General features: G+C 41.2%; 2 protein-coding genes across 5 annotated transcripts in view; both read right to left on the reverse strand.

The window, feature by feature from the left end:
• Positions 1-22847, reverse strand: part of LOC116051166 (zinc finger protein 239-like) — a 23023-nt gene extending 176 nt beyond the window's left edge. Inside the window, exons 1-4 of one of the 4 annotated variants that reach the window (XM_035999492.1) lie at positions 22769-22847; positions 13958-14068; positions 1153-1402; positions 1-984 (exon numbers count right to left, since the gene is read on the reverse strand). The exon at positions 1-984 is cut by the window's left edge and continues 176 nt beyond it. In XM_035999492.1, coding sequence (XP_035855385.1) covers positions 617-984; positions 1153-1402; positions 13958-14050 — 711 coding nt within the window. In that variant the 5' untranslated portion in view covers positions 14051-14068; positions 22769-22847 and the 3' untranslated portion in view covers positions 1-616. Of the gene's footprint in view, positions 985-1152; positions 1403-1646; positions 1783-11331; positions 11343-13957; positions 14133-22762 lie in introns of those variants that run through there. The other 3 variants (XM_035999504.1, XR_004896879.1, XR_004896881.1) reach the window with 3 other exon arrangements.
• LOC116051167 (zinc finger protein 239-like) lies at positions 18131-22816 on the reverse strand. Its single transcript, XM_031301417.2, has 2 exons — positions 22658-22816; positions 18131-19089 (listed from the first exon to the last, which is right to left on the reverse strand). The coding sequence occupies exons 1-2, from the start codon at positions 22748-22750 to the stop codon at positions 18388-18390; spliced, it is 795 nt and encodes a 264-aa protein (XP_031157277.2). The 5' UTR covers positions 22751-22816; the 3' UTR covers positions 18131-18387.
• Positions 22848-23139: the final 292 nt, after the last annotated feature.

A 23139-nucleotide genomic window follows, 5' to 3' on the forward strand; every position in this document is an offset into this window, starting at 1 on the left:
AGACACAGGAACAACAACGTTAAAGAAGCAGTGTGTCCCTGTGAAAAGGCATCTTCTGTGAACACATGAATACATGAAGTAATTAAGTAAAATATAAATGATAACAGTCATATATCCAAAAGAAATTCCATCTCTTGATGTATATTGTTAATAACATTCAGTTACACGACACAAGATAAACATGTTTTAATAAATCTGTTAAAATATGATCAACTTAATCAGTGAACAGAAAGAGGATATTAGGATAAAATGAGACAAACTGGGAAATCATTTTCTTCTACAAGCTTCAACCATGAATATCTCATAATCTGATTCCTTGGAAAACAACTGTTATGTTACACTCATCCTGTTTTTCACAGCACTGATTTTCACTTGTCATCTTTACATGCTCTTTTTTGTGTGGACAAGTTTTACCCAATGTTATGTGCTCTGACAAATTCCACACTTAGTTCTCCTTCCATATTTATCAAGCAGGTTAGTGCCTGCAGTGGTCCTGTTCCTCGGCTACTTTGGGCTCTGACTGCTCTCTTTTCTTATCTGGGTAGTAAACAGCATCTTGACTCAAGCTATCTGTTCCCTCTCTCCTTTCTAACAACAGCTTGGCTTTAGAAAATGTTCAAGAGGAGGCAGTGTGAATGAGTTGGTGTTTTTTAAGTTGACTACCTCGATAAAAAGTTTTCCCACATTGTTCACACCAGAACGGCTTCTCTCCATTGTGAACACGTCGGTGGGCCTTTAGGTTAGATAACTGTGTGAATGCTGCCCCACATTGTTCACAGCTGTAAGGTTTCTCTCCAGTGTGAATGAGTTGGTGCCTTTTAAGGCCACCACTCTGAGAAAAGGTTTTCCCACATTGCTCACACCAGAACGGCTTCTCTCCAGTGTGAACACGTCGGTGGGATTTTAAGTTTTCTAAGTGTGTGAATGCTGCCCCGCATTGTTCACAGCTGTACGGTTTCTCTCCACTGTGAATGCGTTGGTGGACTTTAAGTTTACCCGACGTTGTGAATGCCGCTCCGCATTGTTTACAGCTGTACGGCTTCTCTCCAGTGTGAATGAGTTGGTGTCTTTTGAGCGCACCCAACTGTTTGAAAGCTGCCCCACATTGATCACAGCTGTACGGTCTCTCTCCAGTGTGAATGCGCTGATGACTTTTGAGCGCACCCAACTGTTTGAAAGCTGCCCCACATATGTCACAGCTGTAGGGTTTATCTCCAGTGTGAATGAGTTGATGACTTTTGAGCGTACTTAACTGTGTGAAAGCTGCCCCACAGTGTTCACAGCTGTATGGTTTCTCTCCCGTGTGAACTCTCTGATGACTCTTTAAACTTCCAGATGTTGTGAAGGACTTGCCACAGTGCTGACAGCTGTGATGTCTGAGTCCCCCTCCTCCTCTCCGTTTCTATAGAAACAGACAGAGTTAGATGCAATGGTGGAGAGATACACATGCAAACATACTTACATATGCTAAGATGTTTACATATGCTAACATGCCAATCCATAACATACTGTATGTAAGCGTATGCACCTTTACAACAACGTGTTGATATTCTAAAAAATTATATTTAAAAAGCCATCAGTTGCAATTATATTTTGTTAATGTATTATTTGACAAATATCTAAAAAAAGTGTTTTTAAGTAAATAAACCCTTCAAAGCTGCCTGGTCAGTTTGTGTTGGAATGTAAAGGGTTACACGAATTGTCCACCTTTTGCTGCCTCTGCTGTTGCTAGGAAGAAGATGTTATGCTTTCAGCTCTGTGATTGGTGGTCCAGCTATACATCTACAGAGGGAGACTTATTTCAAATGACAGTCAAACTGACCAATCAAATCTTCACTCTAAATGGGCGGGGTTTGGTATTGCTAGCTTTATGATGAAGTTCCACCCGCTGTGGGCATAAGCTAGCACCGCCATTAAACTAGGCTAGCTAACGTTAGCCAGCCTGCTGGTTGATGATGGAAGCCTGGAGTAACGTTATCACTGCTAAGGAGGACCAAAGTCAGTTAAAAAGCAACAACACTGGAAGGAAACCCAGAACACGGTGAAATACTGGATCATCAGCCTTTGAGATCACACACACAGACTGCCGGCAATTAGCGGAGAACGGTGGCCGCTCAACAGCATGGCACCCAACCAGTGGTATGTAACCTGTGTTTTGTACTGTGTTATGGCTTGTTTGAAACACAATTTGAACTGGTTACTGCCACTTGTTGAAGTTTAGTGTTGCTGTTGTTGTGGTGGGTTGATTGCCACTGATCGGGTTTGTGTCCGCTGTGTTTGAAGAGGACAGCTGGCTTGCGTGTGTTGTAGAGCCCGACAGATTTATCGGTGGGCTGATATTATCGGCTGATATTAGGGATTTTCCAAACTATCGGTATCGGCCGATAAATGAATAAAATACAAATGGACGAAACACCCTTCAACCACGTTATGAGTGTTGGCGTTGTATAGTTTGTCCAGCAGAGGGCGATCTACAGTCGTGTTTAGAACGCCACAAACCCTACAACCAGCTGATCCAGCCAGAGCTGGGCAGAGTGAGTTATCCACGACTAGGATCATCGGTGAACTGTGTTCATGGTAAGTTGGCAACTGTCACGAGACATACATTGTAGGGCTGTTGGAACGAATACCAGAGTGTCAAATATGATTGGAATATAAAAAAATGAATATAATTCAAATACTATTTTTTTATAAATATGTTGGCTAACATTAGCTAATCTCCCCCTTCTCACCTTGGCCTACCCTCATGTGTCACTCATGTCACGTCTTATGAACATTAAGTTAGCGTGGGTGAGAAACACAAGGCATTGTGACGTCTAAGCATTGGGGTCTAAGCTAATGTTACGTACAGAGTAATGTTAGTACAACATCACGGAGCTAACGTTACGTACCGAGTAACGTTAGTACAGGGGGGAGTGACAGGCTGGAAATCGGAAGAACGGGAAATAGTTTTAACATGACTTTAAAATTGACATCCACCGAGCCAAAGTGCTTATGTTAACATTAGTTAGCTCATTCTTGTTTCCTAACTGCATCTGAGTTATAGGAGCTTAGTTGGGAGCATCATAGAGAAAGCTAAAGTTAATGTTAGCGGCTGTTATATTTTTTTTTTTTTTTACAGCCATGACATACGTGACTAAACCTCTGAATTCTCATCTGACGCATCCCACTCCTCTGTTATGGTGTGGGGGCCATTTCAGTAGATTTCCTCACTAACATTGTTGTGGAAACACAATAAGCATGGAAACTAAATGCACACTTCCTGCATTACTGCATTACTTCAAATACTAAGTTACTCCTTTAGTAAACTAGTATTCACATGAAATAAAACATTGAGACCAGTCAGCAAGGCACTCTGGGTAACATTCAACACACAAACTGGTTGCTATGGACTCGTCACTAGGCTTCCTCCACTTCGCCGTTTAAACAAAGTGGAATAAACATATAAAAGTCCAAATCTACACAAAACCCGCAATCAATTATTAAGCTGAGATCACATGTGGCATTTAGGAAACTTTTATTGCAACCTTGGCACGGCAAGATGTCCAGACTAGTGCAACTGTCATTTTCATTTTTTGCGTCCTGCTGCTCCCATCGTCAGCCAGGTATTTTTTTTACCAAAGCAGTATATGAAATCAGATGCATTACCTACCACCATTTAGTCGTTTTGTGTTATTTAAGATATTTATAAAATATCTGATCATGTCAGACGTTATAATTCCACTCATTTTTTAAACAATGCAATTACCCGTTTCAGCCACCAGGGGGCAGCTCCCCCTGCCCCCCAGCAAACTCATGGGTCAGACCCATCTGGTAGCGAAGGAGGGCAGAGACTAAGAGCTACATAGAAAAATATGTATAAATATATCCCCTATTTTCCTCCGGTGGTCCATTCCATAAATACCGAACGGTCCCTAACCGAGCACCGTTAAGCGTGTTTTACAGTAACCGCAGCCTGCATGGCGCATCCAAATGTGACGTCATGAGATCGCCGTGACCATTTATACCCGCGCTGGTGCTCGCAACACTAGTTGCAGTCTTCTCCTGAACAGCGGTGGCGCTAATGAGCAAAGGCTACCGACGTTGCTCTTTCTACGGACTAGAAGAAGAAGAAAAAAGTAAACAACGGCAGAACTGCCTGCAGCACTGACGTCAATGCTTCGATTTGATTGGATGACCTACTTCGTCGGATCAAGCCTTTCATTCACCATAAAAGATCTCATCTTAAGCCAGTAAGTTTACAAGAGAGACTAGCAGTCACTGTGAGAGCCCTGGCATCCGGTTGGCTGCGACACGTTCGGCCTCCCGTTTCCGCTTTGTTGTGCGCCGCTGAAAAAAAAGAGCCGTGCGCGCTATAAATCGGACGCGCCGGCAGGATATGACGTCACGATGGCACGCGCCACCTTGGATGCGTCCAGTATAATTCACCTATTAGCCTTTACAACAGAGCAGCTTAAATACACTTGTTAGATAATGTTCCATTACAGAGTTCTCTGTTGATTTGTGTTTGTCGCTGTGTGCTCGTGGTGGAAGATAATGTAAACAGACAGCAGCGTGCCAGAAATGCAATGCGCCATGACTTACGTCTCCTTCAAGGCCAGGCTGATGTCTGTCCCTCTAGTGGACAGAAATTGTAACAACAACCACATGCTTATAGTGGCATTGACAATGAATAAGCCTGAGTAGTGTAGTACATATTAATAACAGGCTGCATTTAAGCATTAAATATTTGAATACTATTTGAATATTAAAAATAATAAATTAAATTATAATGGTATTATAGAGGAAGAGGGACAGCTCTAATACATTGCTTGAATAACAATTATAAGAACATCCCCATCAGTTCTCTTAAATCAAATAAGCATGACAAAATTTGTGACTAGCATGTCCAGTTTTGCTAATGTTACATGTAAGCTGAGAGTGAAACAGAATTAGCTAGTAACTATGTTACGTTGTTACAGTACAGTTGACTGTCGGTTTAACTCTTGAATACTGTATGTATTTCTTTGATAGCGTGACAGTTATAGCATATTGTATTTTTATACATTCAGAACTTTAATATATTTTGATGTTCCTTGTTCTGTTGTGACAATAAAACGAACATGTTTATTTTTAAACTGCATTAACATATTTTAGTGAGGACTCAAAAATAACTACAAATAATTAATGTTAGGGAAATCTGTTTATGTTTTGTTAAGCGTTTTTGGATTTTAAAAAAAATCCTTTATCGGTCGGGCTCTACATGGAATCATACTTTAAGAAAAAGGAAAAAAATTGTTGAAGCTCTTAACATTGATGCAGAGACTTCTGTTCCACATAAAGTTGGAAAAGATGAACAAGGAAAACCAGCAACTGGAATTGCTGTTTTACACTTTGGAATACCAAAACAGGAAAGGTCAGACAATACCAGTTATCTCCAGCAGAGGCCCCCAGAGCTGAGGAGACAGAGCCCAGTTCTAAATACTGGTACTACAGCACCTCCAGTGGCTCATCACAGAGATGTCCATACACCTTTTTACACTAACACTAACAGTGACCAGGACCACATGTTGTCTATAATGGAAAAACAGAATGAGATAACAGCAATGCTGGTGCATCAGCAATGTCTTGCATCACTGCCTAAGAGAGATATCCAAATATTTGATGGGGACCCTCTACAGTACCATGTCTTCATGCGGTCCTTTGAACAAGTAGTTGAGGAAAAGACTATGCAGGCTATGCAAAGGCAAAGACTTTACTGCAACAACACTTTGAAAAAGAGCATGTGATTGCATCTGCCTACTTAGATAAGGTCTCTTCATGGCCAACAATTAAATCTGAAGATGGAAAGGCTTTACAGACATACAGGCTGTTCCTGCGTGGATGTTGCAACGCCATGGAGGAGGTGCATAGTCTGTGTGAATTTAACTGTTATGGGCATTGTTTTTTGTAAATGTGTTTGCTTTCAGATTCCGAGGCTTTTTCACGCATTTCAAAATGTAACTCTCGCTCGGCCGTGGCTTGGTAGCGTTGCATTTCCCCCCCCGACTCATTTCCTGGTTCTCCTTTTCCATAAACAACATGAAATCAAGGAGAGGGTTAACTTCTCCTGGTTCTCCTTCTCTATAACAACATGAAATCAAGGAGAGGGTTAACTTCTCCTGGTTCTCCTTCTCTATAACAACATGAAATCAAGGAGAGGGTTAACTTCTCCTGGTTCTCCTCCTCTATAACAACATGAAATCAAGGAGAGAGTTAACTTCTCCTGGTTCTCCTTCTCTATAACAACATGAAATCAAGGAGAGGGTTAACTTCTCCTGGTTCTCCTCCTCTATAACAACATGAAATCAAGGAGAGAGTTAACTTCTCCTGGTTCTCCTCCTCTATAACAACATGAAATCAAGGAGAGGGTTAACTTCTCCTGCTCCAGATTTCCCACCGTGGTCAGAAAGAACAGGAGAGACACTTTGTTTCTCTCACTAAGACTATAGAGTCACTACTCGCTCTGAAGCTACCGGTAATCACCGTCACTCTCTCACAGCACACACTCCCCACACTCCACACACACTCCACACACACTCCACACACACACACACACGTATAAACATCAGACCACTGGACAGAACATATACGAAGTTTGATACCAATATAAGTCTTATTGAAGGCATTTAATCGTCAAAATATTATTAATAAATATTCGAATATATTCAAATTTTAATAAACAAACAAACTTTGAATATGATTTTTGGGCAAAAGTCAAAGCCCTACTACAAACTGAGAGACAAGTGGCGTACAGTGTCATGTGACATCCAGGAAAGGCATCGCCAGAGAGCTGTTTGTTGATATTGTGACTTTTATGGAGCGCCGAGTGAAAACCACAACAGATCCTGTGTTTAGAAACCTACAGGATGCTCCAATGTTGGTGGCAAATAAAGAAGGCAGCAGGACCCAATCACCTGGCTTAGGACCTAAAGGAAGTAGCTCAGCCACTGCTGCTACTACATTGAGGCTACGTTTAGACGGAAACGATCTGAAGAGAAAACGCAAAAGTGGCGTTGCGCTCTCACTTTTTATTCCGCGTTTAGATGAGAGTTTTAGGGGGGAAATCTGCATGCATACGGTGCCACAAAAGTGTGTGAAATTCGATGTAGTATGCACGCCAGGCGGCTAGGTGGCACTGCCACACAACACCGCGCGCTTATGTAGAACCTTCCTTCTACTTCTCTCCTTAGTAGCACAAAACCAACAACAAAAGCTGACAATTTAGTCTGGACAGACGAGGAGGTGGAGTTGCATGTTTGTCTGATGTTGACCGGCACAGTCGACCGTGATGAGCCACAGCACAGCACCCACGGGAGCACTACCAATATCCTGAGCCTCGCAGCCCTTCAGCCCTGCTGAGAGAGAGAGGCAGCAGGCAGAGGAGGCTGAAGCAGACCCTCCTCTGGCCTCTCTCTCTCTCTCTCTAATAGCCTACATATGGTCATCGAACTAGAACAACCTTATCCACATTGTTGAAATCATTTAAATATTGAGTCATTACGTTGAAAATCTTTTAGATAAAAGGAGCCTATAATGTCTGTAGCCTACTCCGTAACAACAGACTACCTGGACGCCTTTTTCTCGTCTCTGTCCACACCGCTGTCTTCAGACTTTTACGTTTTTACCCTTTAGACGGGAACGCGACGGTGGAGCGTTTTAAGATTTCCACTCTGGAGGGTGGTTTCACTTTTTTGCATTTTTAAAAGGCCCAAAAACGCCGTCACCGTATAAACGAAAGGCACATCCGATAAAATATTTTTTCGTTTTCACCCGCGAGCGTCATCGTGTAAACAGGGCCTGAAAAGACACTAACAGAACACAAGGTTAAAGATGGATATTCACCTGAAAAGACTCGGCTGTACTGCGAGGGTGGACACATGCTGGAGTTTAACTCTACTGGAGAAGAAAGCTCAAAGTGAGCAGGTTGATTTCCTGAGAAAGAATGGAGTTGTTTCGGCTGTTTGTGTACTGGTCCCATCAGTAAGGAGGGCAGGAAACGCCTCTCTTGCAAAACATGCAACGCAATATTTGCAAGAAAGGGCCCGGGCGTCCCGCCAGTACCCCCGACATGCTGGGAGGGGCGAGGGCCCGTTCATCGCTGCGTGCAGCTTTCATTTTAAATGTGAGTTTCTTGATACCAAGCATTTCTTTGCTCAATGTCTGAGTGTATTAACTTCATTGAATTGTGGTGAGTAAACACATGATATACTTTACATTTTGATCATATAGGTGACGATGGAATTCATTTATTTCAAAACCATACAGTAAAAACTCTCCATTTTTAATATGGAGATTGTCATGGTCATTCTGAACAAGAATGAACTGGAAATATCAGCAAACCTATGAAGTGTATTAATATGAGGGGAAAAAGTGTTGGGTTACACCATTACCAAATGGGGGATTTAGGAATTAATTTCTTTAGAAACTGTAGAGTAAAAACTCATATTTAGTATGGGGATAATACAGTAGTAATACCATACAATGTTTACAACATGCATTTTGGCCGGCTTCAGCCCCCGTAGAGCCCATACCGTAAGTACACTACTATACGCGCAAGGAAATCCATTCGGCGGCTGACTTGACCAGGACTTGTCAATCGACGGCTCACTTGACAGCAGTCTGTAAAGGTCATCTGGCTGCTTTCTCACCAAAACCAGCCGACACAAAGACAGCTTCTTTCCCCAAACAGTCACTCTGTTGAACACTCAGAAATACCCCCCCCCCCTTACACTGAACAAAGTCAATCAACACTGTTCTGCTCATCTACCTCATGTATATCTCAATCTTACAATTACAATATTGTTATTCTGTCACATGCAGGGGGGGGGCTAAGGTGCCTCAGCACCTGCCCCTTTGCCTACGAACGTCCAAATTGCCCTTTTGATGAATGCTTCATAAAATTACACAAACATTTAAAAATGAACGTGTGAATCAATTATTGGAGAATAAAAAAATACTTAAAGATGAACTGGAATTTGAGTAAAGGTGATATAACTGATGTATTTTATTTCTTCTCATTGGTACAATGATTAAAATGGCTGAATTTGTTAAAAGGGATAAAACGGTACATTGAAAGTGTTGTTGTTGTTGTTGTTGTTGTTGTTGTTACACGGGCACCGCCATGTTGGAATTCCACAATCGGCTACGTCACTGGTATGGTAAGGAGCCATGGGATGTAAAGAGTCTGAGGCTAACGGACATGGCTGAGGAAACGGAAACCAACAGGTCTGGGGGGGGTCATACTGCATTGCCCCTGGCTGCAGTAATGAACTGTATAGGGCTAAGGCAGCTGGGGTTACGATACATTTCCACAGGCTACCTTTGACAAGGAAACCAGTCCTCAACTCATGGCTAGCTGCCTTAAAACTGGCTAGCCCTCCGACAGCCCCTAGATTTCGAGTCTGTAACGAGCATTTTTTAGCGACTGACTATTTAGAGAGCTGTAATTTTGATTCAACAGGGTCACTGGTGAGGGTTAAGTCCAACAGACTGAAACCTGAGGCCATTCCGTCAATGATCGATTTTTCAATCTACAGTACAGGGCAGACCGATAGACCAACGGCAAGACACTAACACCGATGCTATCTGCCGCAGAGACAGGGCGCTGAAACGCTCACATCAGGCAGAGGACAGAGAGGTATGTTTAGCTGTTATCCAGCATGCTAGCAAGTCTACTAGGCAAAGGGCTGGATGTAACGTTGTTGTGACATACACAAAACACGTACATTTTCACTTACACGCATAGATAAAGCCTAACGTGTAGGCTTTATAACGTTCAACAAAACTGAGACTGACACACTGGGCATTCATTGAAACTGAGTCACAAAACCAGATAGATACCAAACGATCCAACGTAGGGAAAGGGCTAGCAGCTAAACACGTTGGAAGTACTTATGTCAAACTCCACAAGCTAGCGCTCCGACCATAGACTGTATAAATAAACCATGACTCCGATGATATCACAGATCAATAACAATGCGTTTCTAGCTGCTAACTAAACCACAGCGGGTCTGTAAACAGAATCCAACGTCCCTTTCTACTCACCCTGAAGCTAGCTGATGTCTCAGGGCACATTGTTGATGCAGAGGGAGTTCAACTCACAGAAACAGCTGCTAGTTCCATAATAAGAGGTATCTGTGCAGGATCCATTTGTGTAATATCCATCAACGACCACAAGGAAACAATCTGCCAACTCTGCACTAGCCTAAAGTAAACGGCAAAACTGGTGAATCCTCCGTGCATCCGTCACCCTGGGGTGACTCTCCTACGTGCAGCAAACTTTTTTTTATTTTTTATTTTTTTAACTTTATTTATTTTGGTTTTAACATGTTGTGTGCAGCTAACTTAACAAGCGATCCCATTGGATGAATTCGTCCAATCATATTTTCCATTTATCTGCCTCGATTTTCTAAAACACACAGGACCTTTTCTATTTTCTCTAAATGTACACGATATATAAGCAGTCTCTATTCCCTAAAATGCATAATGTGCTTGGATACAATAAATGAGAGTGCATGACAGGTAGATGGTCCAGGTTGACCTCTCAGTTGCAGTGTCCGGCAGTGCCCACACACACACACACACACACACACACACACACACACACACACACACACACACACACACACACACACACACACACACACACACACCAGTCACTTCCCCCCAAACGATCCGAAGGTGGAGCCTGAAACAGACTGTCCTCCATGTGGTGGTAGTCAGACACTACAGGCCTGTCCCTCACAGGCTCAAATGTGTAACCCATGCCATTAAAATTACTCATTTTCATGTGTATTTAATATGCTGCACTGTAGCCTATCTACCTTCGCAGGTCCTACCATGCCAGTGACGTCATTGAAATTGTCAGCGTTCTAATACTAACAAACGTAATTTTTGTGTTGCTTAAAAAAAGCTATTGATTTTTTTAATTAAAATTTTTAGTGTAATTTATTTTTATTTGTCATAACCAACACGTTATCAACGTTTATTCTTTCAGTTCAGTTCATCTTTAAAAGTAATAATAAAGAAGTCAAGTTGGTAGCCTGGTCTACCTGCGCTGCCGCCGGTAGGTGATGTCATAGGCTATCAACGTGACCTTTCACATTTACCTGCCTGCAGGAGCATGGTGTTGTTGTTGTATTAAGAGACGGTGAAAAGCAGGGTAAGATCACTACAAACCATTTAGCTGATGTTGAGAAATAAACTGTAACATTTATCTTCTTTTGTAGTGTCATTCTGAAGTATATGTTTGCCAGTTACAGCTCATCAACAAGCATCATTTTAAACTGAATCGAGCGGTGAAAGTGGCTACCACTCGGTTTCTTTTCTATACCAGGTAGCAGCTAGCAGCTAACCTGGGAAACCTTTTGAAATTGCAAAGGAAAAGCATGCATCGTTATATTGAATCATGTATACTCTGTTATTTAGTAACCTACTAGGCCACATGGGCAAATCCATTTCATGTCCACTCTGTCTCTGGCAGTAGGCTAGTTTACGCCAGCAACTCCTCGCGGCACTAGTAGTAGTAGGCAGGCAGGTAGGCTGTTACCAAATAGGCTCCCTACGTCATTTTTCTGTAGACCAGTGATAAATTGTGGTCCAACTCCGACCAGATATCCCTAGTGGTCCATGAGCAAATGGGATGAAAAGAAAGTTGTTTTTGTTGTCGTTTTAGGGCTGTCAAACATCAAATATATCAACATGTTTGCGCTTGTTTTTAAAATGTGATTTTCTGTTTTTATTTATTATTTATTATTGCTGTCCATCCCTGTCTGTCTGTGATTTGTTGTATGTTAAAGTGTGTTTTTATGTGCTGCCTTCTTGGCCAGGGCTCACTTGTAAAAGAGATTTTAATCTCAAAGTGTTTTTTCCCTGGTAAAATAAAGGTTACATTTTTTTTTTTTTTTAAATAAAAAAGGTGTTAGCGTTACAAATAAAATGAACACAACTGTCGCGGTTACTCTGCTGTTGAGATTAATCTGCCGTACCATCTGTATTGAGATACATTCTAAGGCCTGGATGGGGAGCAGGGTATCAAATTAAACTACAAGTTCTCATACACATGTTAGTGTCATTCCTGACATCCTAGAATGAAGTTAAGAAGGCAAAAAAATGGTACTTCTCCAAAGCTCAACTCTCCTCGTCTCCATCTGCTTTCTGCCTCTCCACCAGCAGCCCATTTAAAAGAACAGGTCACTTCTTTGGGAAATTAGCTTAGGTTATTTGTAGTCTGCGGTGTAGGTTGGTGGTCTATACATTTTGACTTCTTAATAAAGGACATCCTTATATTTTGAGAAAATAATCTGAAACATGCTGCATACCTTTGGAAATCCCTTTCTGACTCCAAGCCTACTAGCCCCCTGCTACAGTCATCTGATAGTCTTATCAGGTTACAGTTATAGGCTGCAATTAAACTGTTTATCTGGTTTGATAGCTTGTTATCTTGTCTCTTTTTGTAAATCGTGATATTGAATTCTGCTACAGTGCAAAGATACCACATAATGAGAGAATGAGGAAGGACCTGCAGGAGGCAGCAAAAGGCAGGGGATCCCTAAGCAGCTGGTTATTAGGAGCACCACAGGTTAGAATAGTGCTTCACACAAGAATCTGACATGTTCATACTTATTATTATATTAATTTATATATAATTTGGTGCTGAAACAGTTATTTCTATTATGAAATGCAATCATTTGATAACACAAATGTGGTATCATGGACTTCCATTTGCCTTTTTACACAGTGTCAGAATTACCTTGTCAATTCTTTTAGGGATATATACCAGCTGTTCATATTGCAATGGTACTGCATTTTTAGGGTACTGCTGAGCAGATTGTTACTTGTTCTCAGGAGGAGAGGAAAGTGATTGATCAGTGAGGAGGAGGAGGAGGAGGAGACAGAGGGGGTGAATGAGGGGCAGAGCACAGATCCAGAAGCATCTCCTCCCCATGCAGTGACTGAGGGAGATGAAGAGGAGTGTGCAGCTCAGGAGGACGTTGAAGCCAGAGAAGGGCCATTCTCAAATTTACTGGAACTGCAACACCCAACCGATCCTGCTCATATCCTCAAATTCAATCTAAAGTATGATGAGGCTTGTGTCAAATTTTGCAACAATATTGGTCCCTGACAGCCAGTATTCTCTTCATTTCCATGAGCCCTTTTTTGAATTGAAGCCCCTGCCCCTCAAAAGGTCTCTGCACGGCCCTGTTATTAATATATCACTATTGCACTGAACTGCCTTGCACTGTATTTATATTTAAATCTTAAATCTCAGACTATACTGATATTGCACTATTCCTTCCCTCTCTTCTATTCTCATTGTATATTTCTTATAATTTGTGAATTGTATTGTATATTTATACTCTATACTTAACAGTATTTTTTATATTTCTTACTGTCCTTTCTGTTTTTATTCTTTATATGTTAAGTGAGTACTTTGAGAGTCTAATTCCTTGTTTGTTTAACAAACCTGGCCAATAAGCTGATAGTGATTGTGAGATAGCGTTAACTGGAACTTCCCAAAGTGGGGAGTAGTCACTGAGTAGTGTCTGGGTTGTTAAAACGGTTTCACTTCCTATACATTCTTCACAATAAAAGCCTCCGGTTATTTTGTTACATACATGCTTTTATTTTGAAGAGGAACATAAGGAAATGTTGCTCTTCATCAGCAGTAACTTAACAAGACTCCTATAAACGGAGCTGAAATGTAAACCAGAGCAGATATCAACTAGAAACTAAACTAAGCCCAGAGATTGAGTTAGAAGCTCCAAACGGACTGAGAGCTGAACACACCAAGACTTTTAAAAACCTCTTTTTACGCCTATGGCCCCTTTTCACACAGAGAGAAGCATGTGTGCTAATGCACACAGAGCCCCATGTTGTTTCCATGAGAGTCGGCCATCTTGTGTCTTCAGTGTGCTTGTTGTGTCCTAACACTGACCTGAACACCGCTGCTATCAGAGGCCGAGCCTGCTGCTGCTCTTCTGGGGACCTTGTTGCTCCGCTGCTCCGGCTTCTGCTGCTCCTCCTCCATTCCGCTCTTGTTCTGGTCCTGGTCTCTGAAATCCAGCAGCTCTCCACCGAGACTGCTCACTCACTCCGGGTTCTGGACACTACAAATCTCGCGGAGCCTTCATGTTCTCGCGATCTCGGAGCGTCTCCCTTCAACCCTCTACCCCCCGCACCCCTTAGTTACGGTTGCTAAGGCAGCCGATTGGAGCGATACGTCTTCGCGGCCGCCATCTTGGTACAGAGTAGCCCGCCTCCTAATGCATGTGTGTCTATGGAGGCAGGAGGTTTATCGAATATTAAAATCATCATTTCTCACTAAATATTGAACCGATTTTGAAGCGGTTTTCTTTGTTACAAACACCAGACATGTATCTATGATACAGGATACTTGGTTACATTTAAACTGCAGGTCTCCAAAACAAAATTTAGATTCGATAAGATTTAACTTTATTGTCACTGTGCAGAGTTCAAGTACAAAGACAATGAAATACAGTTTGCGTCCAATCAGAAGTGCAGAAAGAGCAGAAAGGTGCAATGTGATTTACAAATATAGACAGGTGGAGTATAGACAGGACAATACATATATTGTAGTGTAGACAGTAGTATACAGTTGGTTTACAGTAATATAAATTAAATATGTTACATTACATGTCATTTAGCTGACGCTTTTATCCAAAGCGACTTACAATTGCTACATATGTCAGAAGTCGCACGCCTCTGGAGCAACTAGGGGTTAAGTGCCTTGCTCAGGGACACATTGGTTGATGTAGCACAGTGGGAATCGAACCCTGGTCTTCCACACCAAAGGTAGGTGTCATATCCACTGCGCCATCACCACCCCCATATGTGCAGTATATTAGCAGTTACCTTATAAGAGCAGAATAAATATGGCTATGTAATATGAACAACATGTACAGATATGTGCAATGTAGTAGCAGTAACATTATACTAGTAAGAATAATATAGATATATGCAGTGTATTAGCAGAATATATTATAAGAAAAATAAATATGCACATTCAGTATGAACCATATAGACAGATATGTACAGCTATGTGCAGTGTGGTAACAGTACCATTGTAGTGCAGAAACAGTAACATTATAAGAGTAGTAAGAATAAGTGAATTAAGAATAAGTGTATGTGCAGGATGAACAGTATGAAGATTAATAGAATATAGTTATGTATAAGTGTAGTTACAGTATGCACATTTGTAAATAAATAGAACACTATGGGTGGTGTTGGCACAGGCAGGGAGGGCGGGGCGGGGGAGTTGGGCAGTTTTCACCACCCTCTGCAGTGCTTTCCGGTCGTAGGCAGAGCAGTTGCCATACCAAACTGACACAGTTGGTGAGGATGCTCTGGATGGTGCAGCGGTAGAAGTTCACCAGGATCTGAGGAGACAGGTGGACCTTCTTGAGTCTCTTCAGCAAGAAGAGACCCTGGTGAGCCTTCTTGATCAGGGTAGAGGTGTTGAGGGTCCAACAGGTCCTCAGAGATGTGGACCCCCAGAAACTTGAAGCTGGTGACACGTTCCACCTCAGTCCCGTTGATGAGGATGGGGGGTGCGTGTGCCAGTTTTAGACTTCCTGAAGTCCACAATGAGCTCTTTGGTCTTCTTCTACCTTATCTTGTGTAGATGGTAACAGTACGCAGATTTAAGCCTTAACATCATTTAAACAGGTGGTTCCCATCAAAAATCAGGGAGTCTATGTTACTGCTCTTCAACTGACCACTGCTGGGGATGGCTGGAAAGATCTGACTCCAATTACTCTAATTCCCGTGCGTCTGTTGAGACTTTTAATACCAGAACTCAAAGATCAATCAGAGATGATAGATTCAGGTCAAGCAAAGTTTACTAAATCCAGCAGTTAAGTCTTACAACACATATGTGGGTTCCTAAAATGACACTAAGTTTCCCTAGCTTCAGACAGAGGTGTATGGAGCTCAGGTCAGCAAAGTCTGTCAAATTATGAGGCCCGTTTGACATATCCCTCAACCTTTATGGCACACACACACACACACACACACATTTGTGGTGGAACTGCAACTTCCTCACGTAATCTTTTCTCATCGCCATAATATACAGACCAAACTAAACGGTATTTCCTGTTATTCTACTTCTGACTGGTACAAAACAGTTTCTAACATACAATCATATTCCTAATTGATAAACTATAATCAAAACTTAAGCTAAACCATTGTGCGTCCGAGCCTATTCATTGTACAGGGAATACAAGTGTGTCCTCCCCCACGTCTCATGACTACACACAACTCACAGCAATATAATATGAACTTTTAATACTGAGAATATCACATTAATATAAACAAATATTTATACACCACACACACACACGAACCAACGTGACCAACTTCAACATAAGAGAAAAACAACAAAAAGAAACCTAACTCACTATATTCAACAAAACGCATGAATACATGAAGTAATAAAGTCAAATATAAATGAAAAGTCATATATCCAACAACTATTCAATGTCTTGATGTATCCTGTTAACATTCAGTTATACAACACAAGAGGATAAGAATGAAGAATTCCTAGTAAATAATGAAAACTCAAAAGTTTAAAGGTCTAATATATTATATTGACAGCTAGCATTTAAATTAGTTCCTGCAGTCCAAATTCTACATACTGGAGCGAGTCGTCTACAGCCGTGGCTGGTAAACAGCCGTGGCCCGCTTGCCTGGTCCTGCGGTAACATTGGCAGTTATGGCGTGTTAGCATGGCGGTGTTAGCCAGCACCAGTCAGAATGTCGTCCATTGGAGATGTATACATCTCCAATATTTACCCAAGGTTTTGTTACGTCTCTGGTCATGCAACTGTTAGAAACATGCCAAGGGTTTTTAGGTCGGGTAGAATCTCTCCTTTTATCTCGTTTGTTTGTTTATTGCTTTCATGGCTGTACTAACGTTACAGCTGTAGTGAGCTGGGTTTGTGTTTTTACAGGTATATCTGGCAACCCGGCCCAGCTGTCAGAATGGGCAGTTGATACCAACACACAGGCCAAAACACAAACGTCATCACATAATGGACATTTCAAAAAGGAGAAAACATAGTATTTCAGCTTAGCATATTTCCTTAATATCTAATGACATATTGTAGTCATTTTTGGATTAAATAGAGTAAATATATTACATATTGCACCTTTAAAAAGGAGAATTCTGGTCGATTTCAACACGTAGCTCTGTTTGTAAATGTGGAGTGCTGTCAGTAGCAAGACAAACGAAAACAATCGGTGTTGCCTACACCGTGTTATCCTCCAGCTAGAGTTAGCACCCAGGAGGCTGAAACAGGGCAGGTTTTAAACGTGCTTTTAGCCTCTTAACATGTTCAAAATGTCATTACAAGTGCCTCCCCATGTGAAGGGATTCCTTCTGAGTGAACACTGTGAAGGACATGCAACAAAGTTGTGCTAATTCAGCTCTGTTTAGTTCCGGTGTTGAAGACGAGTGCTTCGGGACCGTCTACAAACTACAACACCGAAAAGAGATGCAACAAAAATATTTAAAACAATAGGCATATGTTTTTTTTTCCCCCCCAGAGGTATACAGAGGTGTAGGCAACACCGATTGTTTTTCTCACTACTGACAGCACTCCAAATTTACAAACAGAGCTACGTGTTGGAATTGACCGGAATTCTCCTTTGAGTAAATATAAAAATCATAAATGACATTACTTTAGATATAATGAAAGCATGGTATCACAGCTTTAATGACAGTGAGAGAGTGTAATTTCCCCTTGGGGATTAATAAAAGCATCTTCATATTCTTCTTACTTAGATTACTTGAACTTGAACATATCAAAACGTGTTTAAAAGAACTCGAACTGCCAGCAGTTATGACGGGGTCCAAGCCTCCCCTGGCACGAGTCCCTCAAAAAAAAGTCATAGTATAGTATGTCGAAAAAGTATTTATTCATAGTTTGCGGGGTAATAACAAGTGTTCAGATTACAGTGAGTCTACATTACTACTCTTCAAGTCACTAGACAAAAATAAACCCAACTCACAATATTCTTCAATAAAACACATGAAGCAATATATGTAATGTAACTTATGTAATAAGTAATAAAGTAAAACATAAATTATAACAGTCATATATAAACTACACTGATTTTCACTTCTCATCTTTATTTTTACCCAATATTATGTGCTCTGACAAATTCCCCACTTTGTTCTTCTTCCATATTTATCAAGCAGGTTAGTGCCTGCCTGCAGTGGTCCTGGACCTCGGCTACTTTGGGCTCTGACTGCTCTCTTTTGTTATCTGGGTAGTAAACAGCATCTTGACTCACGCTATCTGTTCCCCCTCTCCTTTCCAACAACAGCTTGGCTTTAGAAAATGTTCAGGAGGGGGCAGTGTGAATGCGTTGGTGTCTTTTAAGGCTACCACTGTGAGAAAACGTTTTCCCACATTGTTCACACCAGAACGGCTTCTCTCCAGTGTGAACACGTCGGTGGGATTTTAAATTAGATAGCTCTGAGAAAGCTGCTCCGCATTGGTCACAGCTGTATGGTTTATCTCCAGTGTGAATGAGTTGGTGTTTTTTACGGTTACTACTCTCAGAAAAAGTTTTCCCACATTGTTCACACCAGAACGGCTTCTCTCCAGTGTGAACACGTCGGTGGGAATTTAAGCTATGTAACTGTGTGAATGCTGCCCCGCATTGTTCACAGCTGTACAGTTTATCTCCAGTGTGAATGCGTTGGTGGGATTTAAGGTGACCACTCTGAGAAAAGGTTTTCCCACATTGTTCACACCAGAACGGCTTCTCTCCAGTGTGAACACGTCGGTGGGATTTTAAGCTATTTAAATGTGTGAATGCTGCCCCACATTGCTCACAGCTGTACGGCTTCTCTCCAGTGTGAATGAGTTGATGACGTTTGAGCGTACTTAACTGTGTGAAAGCTGCCCCACAGTGTTCACAGCTGTATGGTTTCTCTCCAGTGTGAACTCTCTGATGAATCTTTAAATATCCAGATGTTGTGAAGGACTTGCCACAGTGCTGACAGCTGTGATGTCTGAGTCCCCCTCTTCTTCTCCGTTTCTATAGAAACAGACAGAGAGTTAGATGCAATGGTGGAGCGATACACATGCAAACACTTACATATGCTAAGATGCTTACAAATGCTAGCATGCCAATCCATGCTTACTTGCTAACATATGTAAGCGTATACACCTTTACAACTTGTTGATATTCTAAAAAAAAAAAAAAAAAAAATCATATTTAAAAAGTCATCAGTTGTAATTATATTTTGTCAATGTATTATTTGACAAACATCTAAAGGAGGAACTAAACCCTTAAAGCTGCCTGGTCAATTTGTGTTGAATGTAAAGGGTTAAATGAATTGTCCACCTTTTGCTGCCTCTGCTGTTGCTAGGAAGAAGAAGTTATGCTTTCAGCTCTGTGATTGGTGGTCCAGCTATACATCTACAGAGGGAGACTTATTTCAAATGACAGTCAAATGGACCAATCAAATCTTCACTCTAAATGGGCGGGGTTTGGTATTGCTAGCTTTATGATGAAGTTCCACCCGCTGTAGGAACAAGCTAGCACCGCCATTAAACTAGGCTAGCTAACGTTAGCCAGCCTGCTGGTTGATGATGGAAGCCTGGAGTAACATTATCACTGCTAAGGAGGACCAAAGCTATGGAGGAGGAAGTTACCAATTTATATTCCACGCGGCTTTAAGATGAACTTTTAATGAAAAAGTAGAGTTAATCAATATTGCTTAATATAATTGTGGTGGTGTGTTTCAGAATACAGTTGTAAGAGCCAGGTGTAGTTCTATTATTTTGAAAGGTCATTTACGGTAATTAAGGCACCTGGTGGGGGCAGAGGAACCAAAGTAATATCTGTTCACCTGTTCTGGTTTTGGGACAGAGAGGGGGTGAAAGGGGGAAGTCTCATATTTTGCTGACCGCTGTTTTTCACATGGTTTCACACTTTCTAATGCTCCTTAATGCCGTTTTATCATGCAACTGCATTTAGTCCCCCCCCCCCCCCCATTTTCAAATGCAAATAAATCTATTTGGAGCCGTGATCAATAAGCGCGTCTGGCAAGTTATTCCCTTCTTCAGCCTCTCAGCGGCTACAGAGAAGTCTACTTGCTCACCGACTAAAACGCCAGGCCGAATCCCGTCTTATCCCTCAAGTAGCAGATGAACAAGGTATCTTAATTTCAGACCCTAAACACATTAACAATATTTTTGTCTCCCATTTCACTTTACACCTCCCAACAGACACCTCTTCAATGATTGCCTTTCTGAACATGGAAGCCCCTTCTTTTGACCAAAACTGTTGCATCTGTAACAGAATGTAGTGTATTGTTATGTATGATTTTCACCAAATATGAACAGCCTTGTTTAATAGTTATGAATGGAGCCACCCTTGGCCATATGGTGTACTGCAGATCTGCTGCGTGTAGTCTCACATTACTTCCCTACCCGAGAAGCTGTATACTTTTGATCGGGTAGGTTCAGTGTACAAAGTACTTCACCCAGTATATCAGTTTTCTAAAAGTAAATTGATGTTTAGGTTGATAACTTCGATGTATCTAATGTGTTATATTATTCCCATGCACTGTAACGATCGTACTGCATTTTGCATGTTTTGACAGAAAGTTTGTTTCCTTTTGACCGTGAGTTTCGGCATACTGAGGCTAACATGGCTAATGTGGCTAGCCGTAAACTCCGCTAGTCACGTCCATACATTGGAAGTAATATTACTCTGCATTTATCATGTGTGTATGTTTAATCTCAGTATAGTTTTGGTATATGTATGAGACCACAGTGTATGTTAAGCGAGTATTCCCGAACGTTAATTAGTTGTCGTTCCATGTGTGTTAACATCCTGTCTGGCGTGCCTTGCTAGCTAGCAAGCACTGATGGTGTACAATGGGATATTGACGTAGTACATGTAGCCTATGTAACGCAATGCATTCTTTATATTTTGCTTTGCAGATGCTGTAAATCTGTACACCAAAGCCTGAAGACAATGTTTTAATTTATTTTCCAAAGGTATGTGGCTCCATAGTGTAATTAGGTTTTAATTAAGTGCTGTAACTTTATGCACTTCAGCTGCAGTTATGCCATTCTATATGATGAATTAAAAAGTTCAGATAATAATAATAATAATAATAATAATAATAATAAAGTATGCATTTTCTATTACTGAAAGAGTAATTAGCAGAGAAGCTGTATACTTTTGATCGGATGCTGTAAATGTCTTCAACAAAGCCTGAAGACAATGTTTTGATTTTCAAAAGGAAAAATAAAAAATAAAAATTCAACATTTCGCCTCTGTCCCCCTGATGCTTGACCATCGTTACACATCCACACTTGAACAAAATTTAGAAATAGGAGGAGATGTTCTTGAAGCCATTATGGCCATGCAAAATAGCAAAACTCCAGGCATAGATAGATACCATATAGAGTTCTATAAAAGGTTTAGAGACCAGATTACACCTCTCCTCTTGAAAGTTTTTACTGAATCACTAGATAGGTTCCTTACCCCCCCTACACTTTCTCTCAAGCATCCATCTCTCTTCTTCTCCAGAAAGATAAAGACCCTACCCACTGTGGATCCTACCGTCCAATATCTCTCTTGAACGTAGATGCTTAGATCCTGGCTAAAGTGCTGGTCTACTTCCAAAAATGATATCTGATAAAACACATACTTTTATGCTACGATTTACTAAGGTTATTATCAGGATTATTATGGCATTTTGATATAATACCTTCATGTGTCGACCCCCACCCATTTTTACATTTTATTTTAGATTTTACTTTACTCTTAGTCCTTTACTTGTAGTGTTGTGTTGTGTTGTAATGCTAGTTCAAGGCATTTATGATGAAGGATGTTTAAAGATAAAGGTTAAAAAAAAGGGAAATTATTTTTCTACTGATAGACATTTTATTCTATGCATTTCCTGTGTAATTTCCATTAATAAACTGATTTTTTTAAAGTGGTGAGTAGTCACTGAGTAGTGTCTATGTTGTGGTGTGCCGCCTGCTCTTCTATCCCTGGCTGTCTGGAGCTCTGTCTCTCACTGTTGCCTGAGAAGGCAGCCACTGGTATACAATCACTTTATTTTTACTTTCATCAAACATCCCTAATTCACTAATATGTACAATACCACTACAGACATTCCTGCTCTTATCTCATCTACTTTGGTATTTATTAGTCAAGCATTGTCATAGCTCTCTTCATAGCGCTGTGTTCACAAAGCATTAAAACGGTTTAACTTCCTATACATTATTCACAATAAAAGCCCCTGGTTATTTTGTTACATACATGCTTTTATTTTGAAGAGGAACATAAGGAAATGTTGCCCTTCATCAGCAGTAACTTAACAAGACTCCTATAAACGGAGCCGAAATGTAAACCAGAGCAGATATCAACTAGAAACTAAACTAAGCCCAGAGATGAGTTAGAAGCTCCAAACGGACTGAGAGCTGAACACACCGAGACTTTTAAAAACCTCTTTTTACGCCTATGGCCCCTTTTCACACAGAGAGAAGCATGTGTGCTAATGCACACAGAGTCCCATGTTGTTTCCATGAGAGTCGGCCATCTTGTGTCTTCAGTGTGCTTGTTGTGTCCTAACACTGACCTGAACACCGCTGCTATCAGAGGCCGAGCCTGCTGCTGCTCTTCTGGGGACCTTGTTGCTCCGCTGCTCCGGCTTCTGCTGCTCCTCCTCCATTCCGCTCTGGTTCTGGTCCTGGTCCTGGTCTCTGAAATCCAGCAGCTCTCCACTGGGACTGCTGACTCACTCCGGGTTCCAAGACTGTATGGCTGAATCACGACCTGGCTCAGGTGGTCATAACAAGGAGCTCCCTCCCTTAATTGTTTAAACAATAATTTATTAAACCAAATTGAACCAAATTAGACCAAATTAACTATATACAGAATGGGATGTAGAAATCAGTAGCATCAGTGGTGTAGGGTGTGCATGAGTGAAATAGGTGAGTGTGTGTGTTGGTGTTGTAAAGTGTAAACTTAGCAAAAAGCAAACCTAGGACAACATAACCAAACATAAACCAACCTTGGTGTGCCTGTGAGGACAGCCAGAGCAGAGACCAGAGACAGAGG

Source organism: Sander lucioperca, chromosome 1, assembly GCF_008315115.2.
Source record: "Sander lucioperca isolate FBNREF2018 chromosome 1, SLUC_FBN_1.2, whole genome shotgun sequence".
Lineage (NCBI taxonomy): Eukaryota > Metazoa > Chordata > Actinopteri > Perciformes > Percidae > Sander > Sander lucioperca.

Bases quoted from the DNA above. Each gene is read 5' to 3' on its own strand.
- LOC116051167 (XM_031301417.2), bottom strand. From the start codon at position 22,750: ATGGAGGAGGAGCAGCAGAAGCCGGAGCAGCGGAGCAACAAGGTCCCC. The intron at 19,090-22,657 runs GTCAGTGTTAGG...CTGTTTCTATAG, and splicing joins CTGATAGCAGCGGTGTTCAG to AAACGGAGAAGAAGAGGGGG.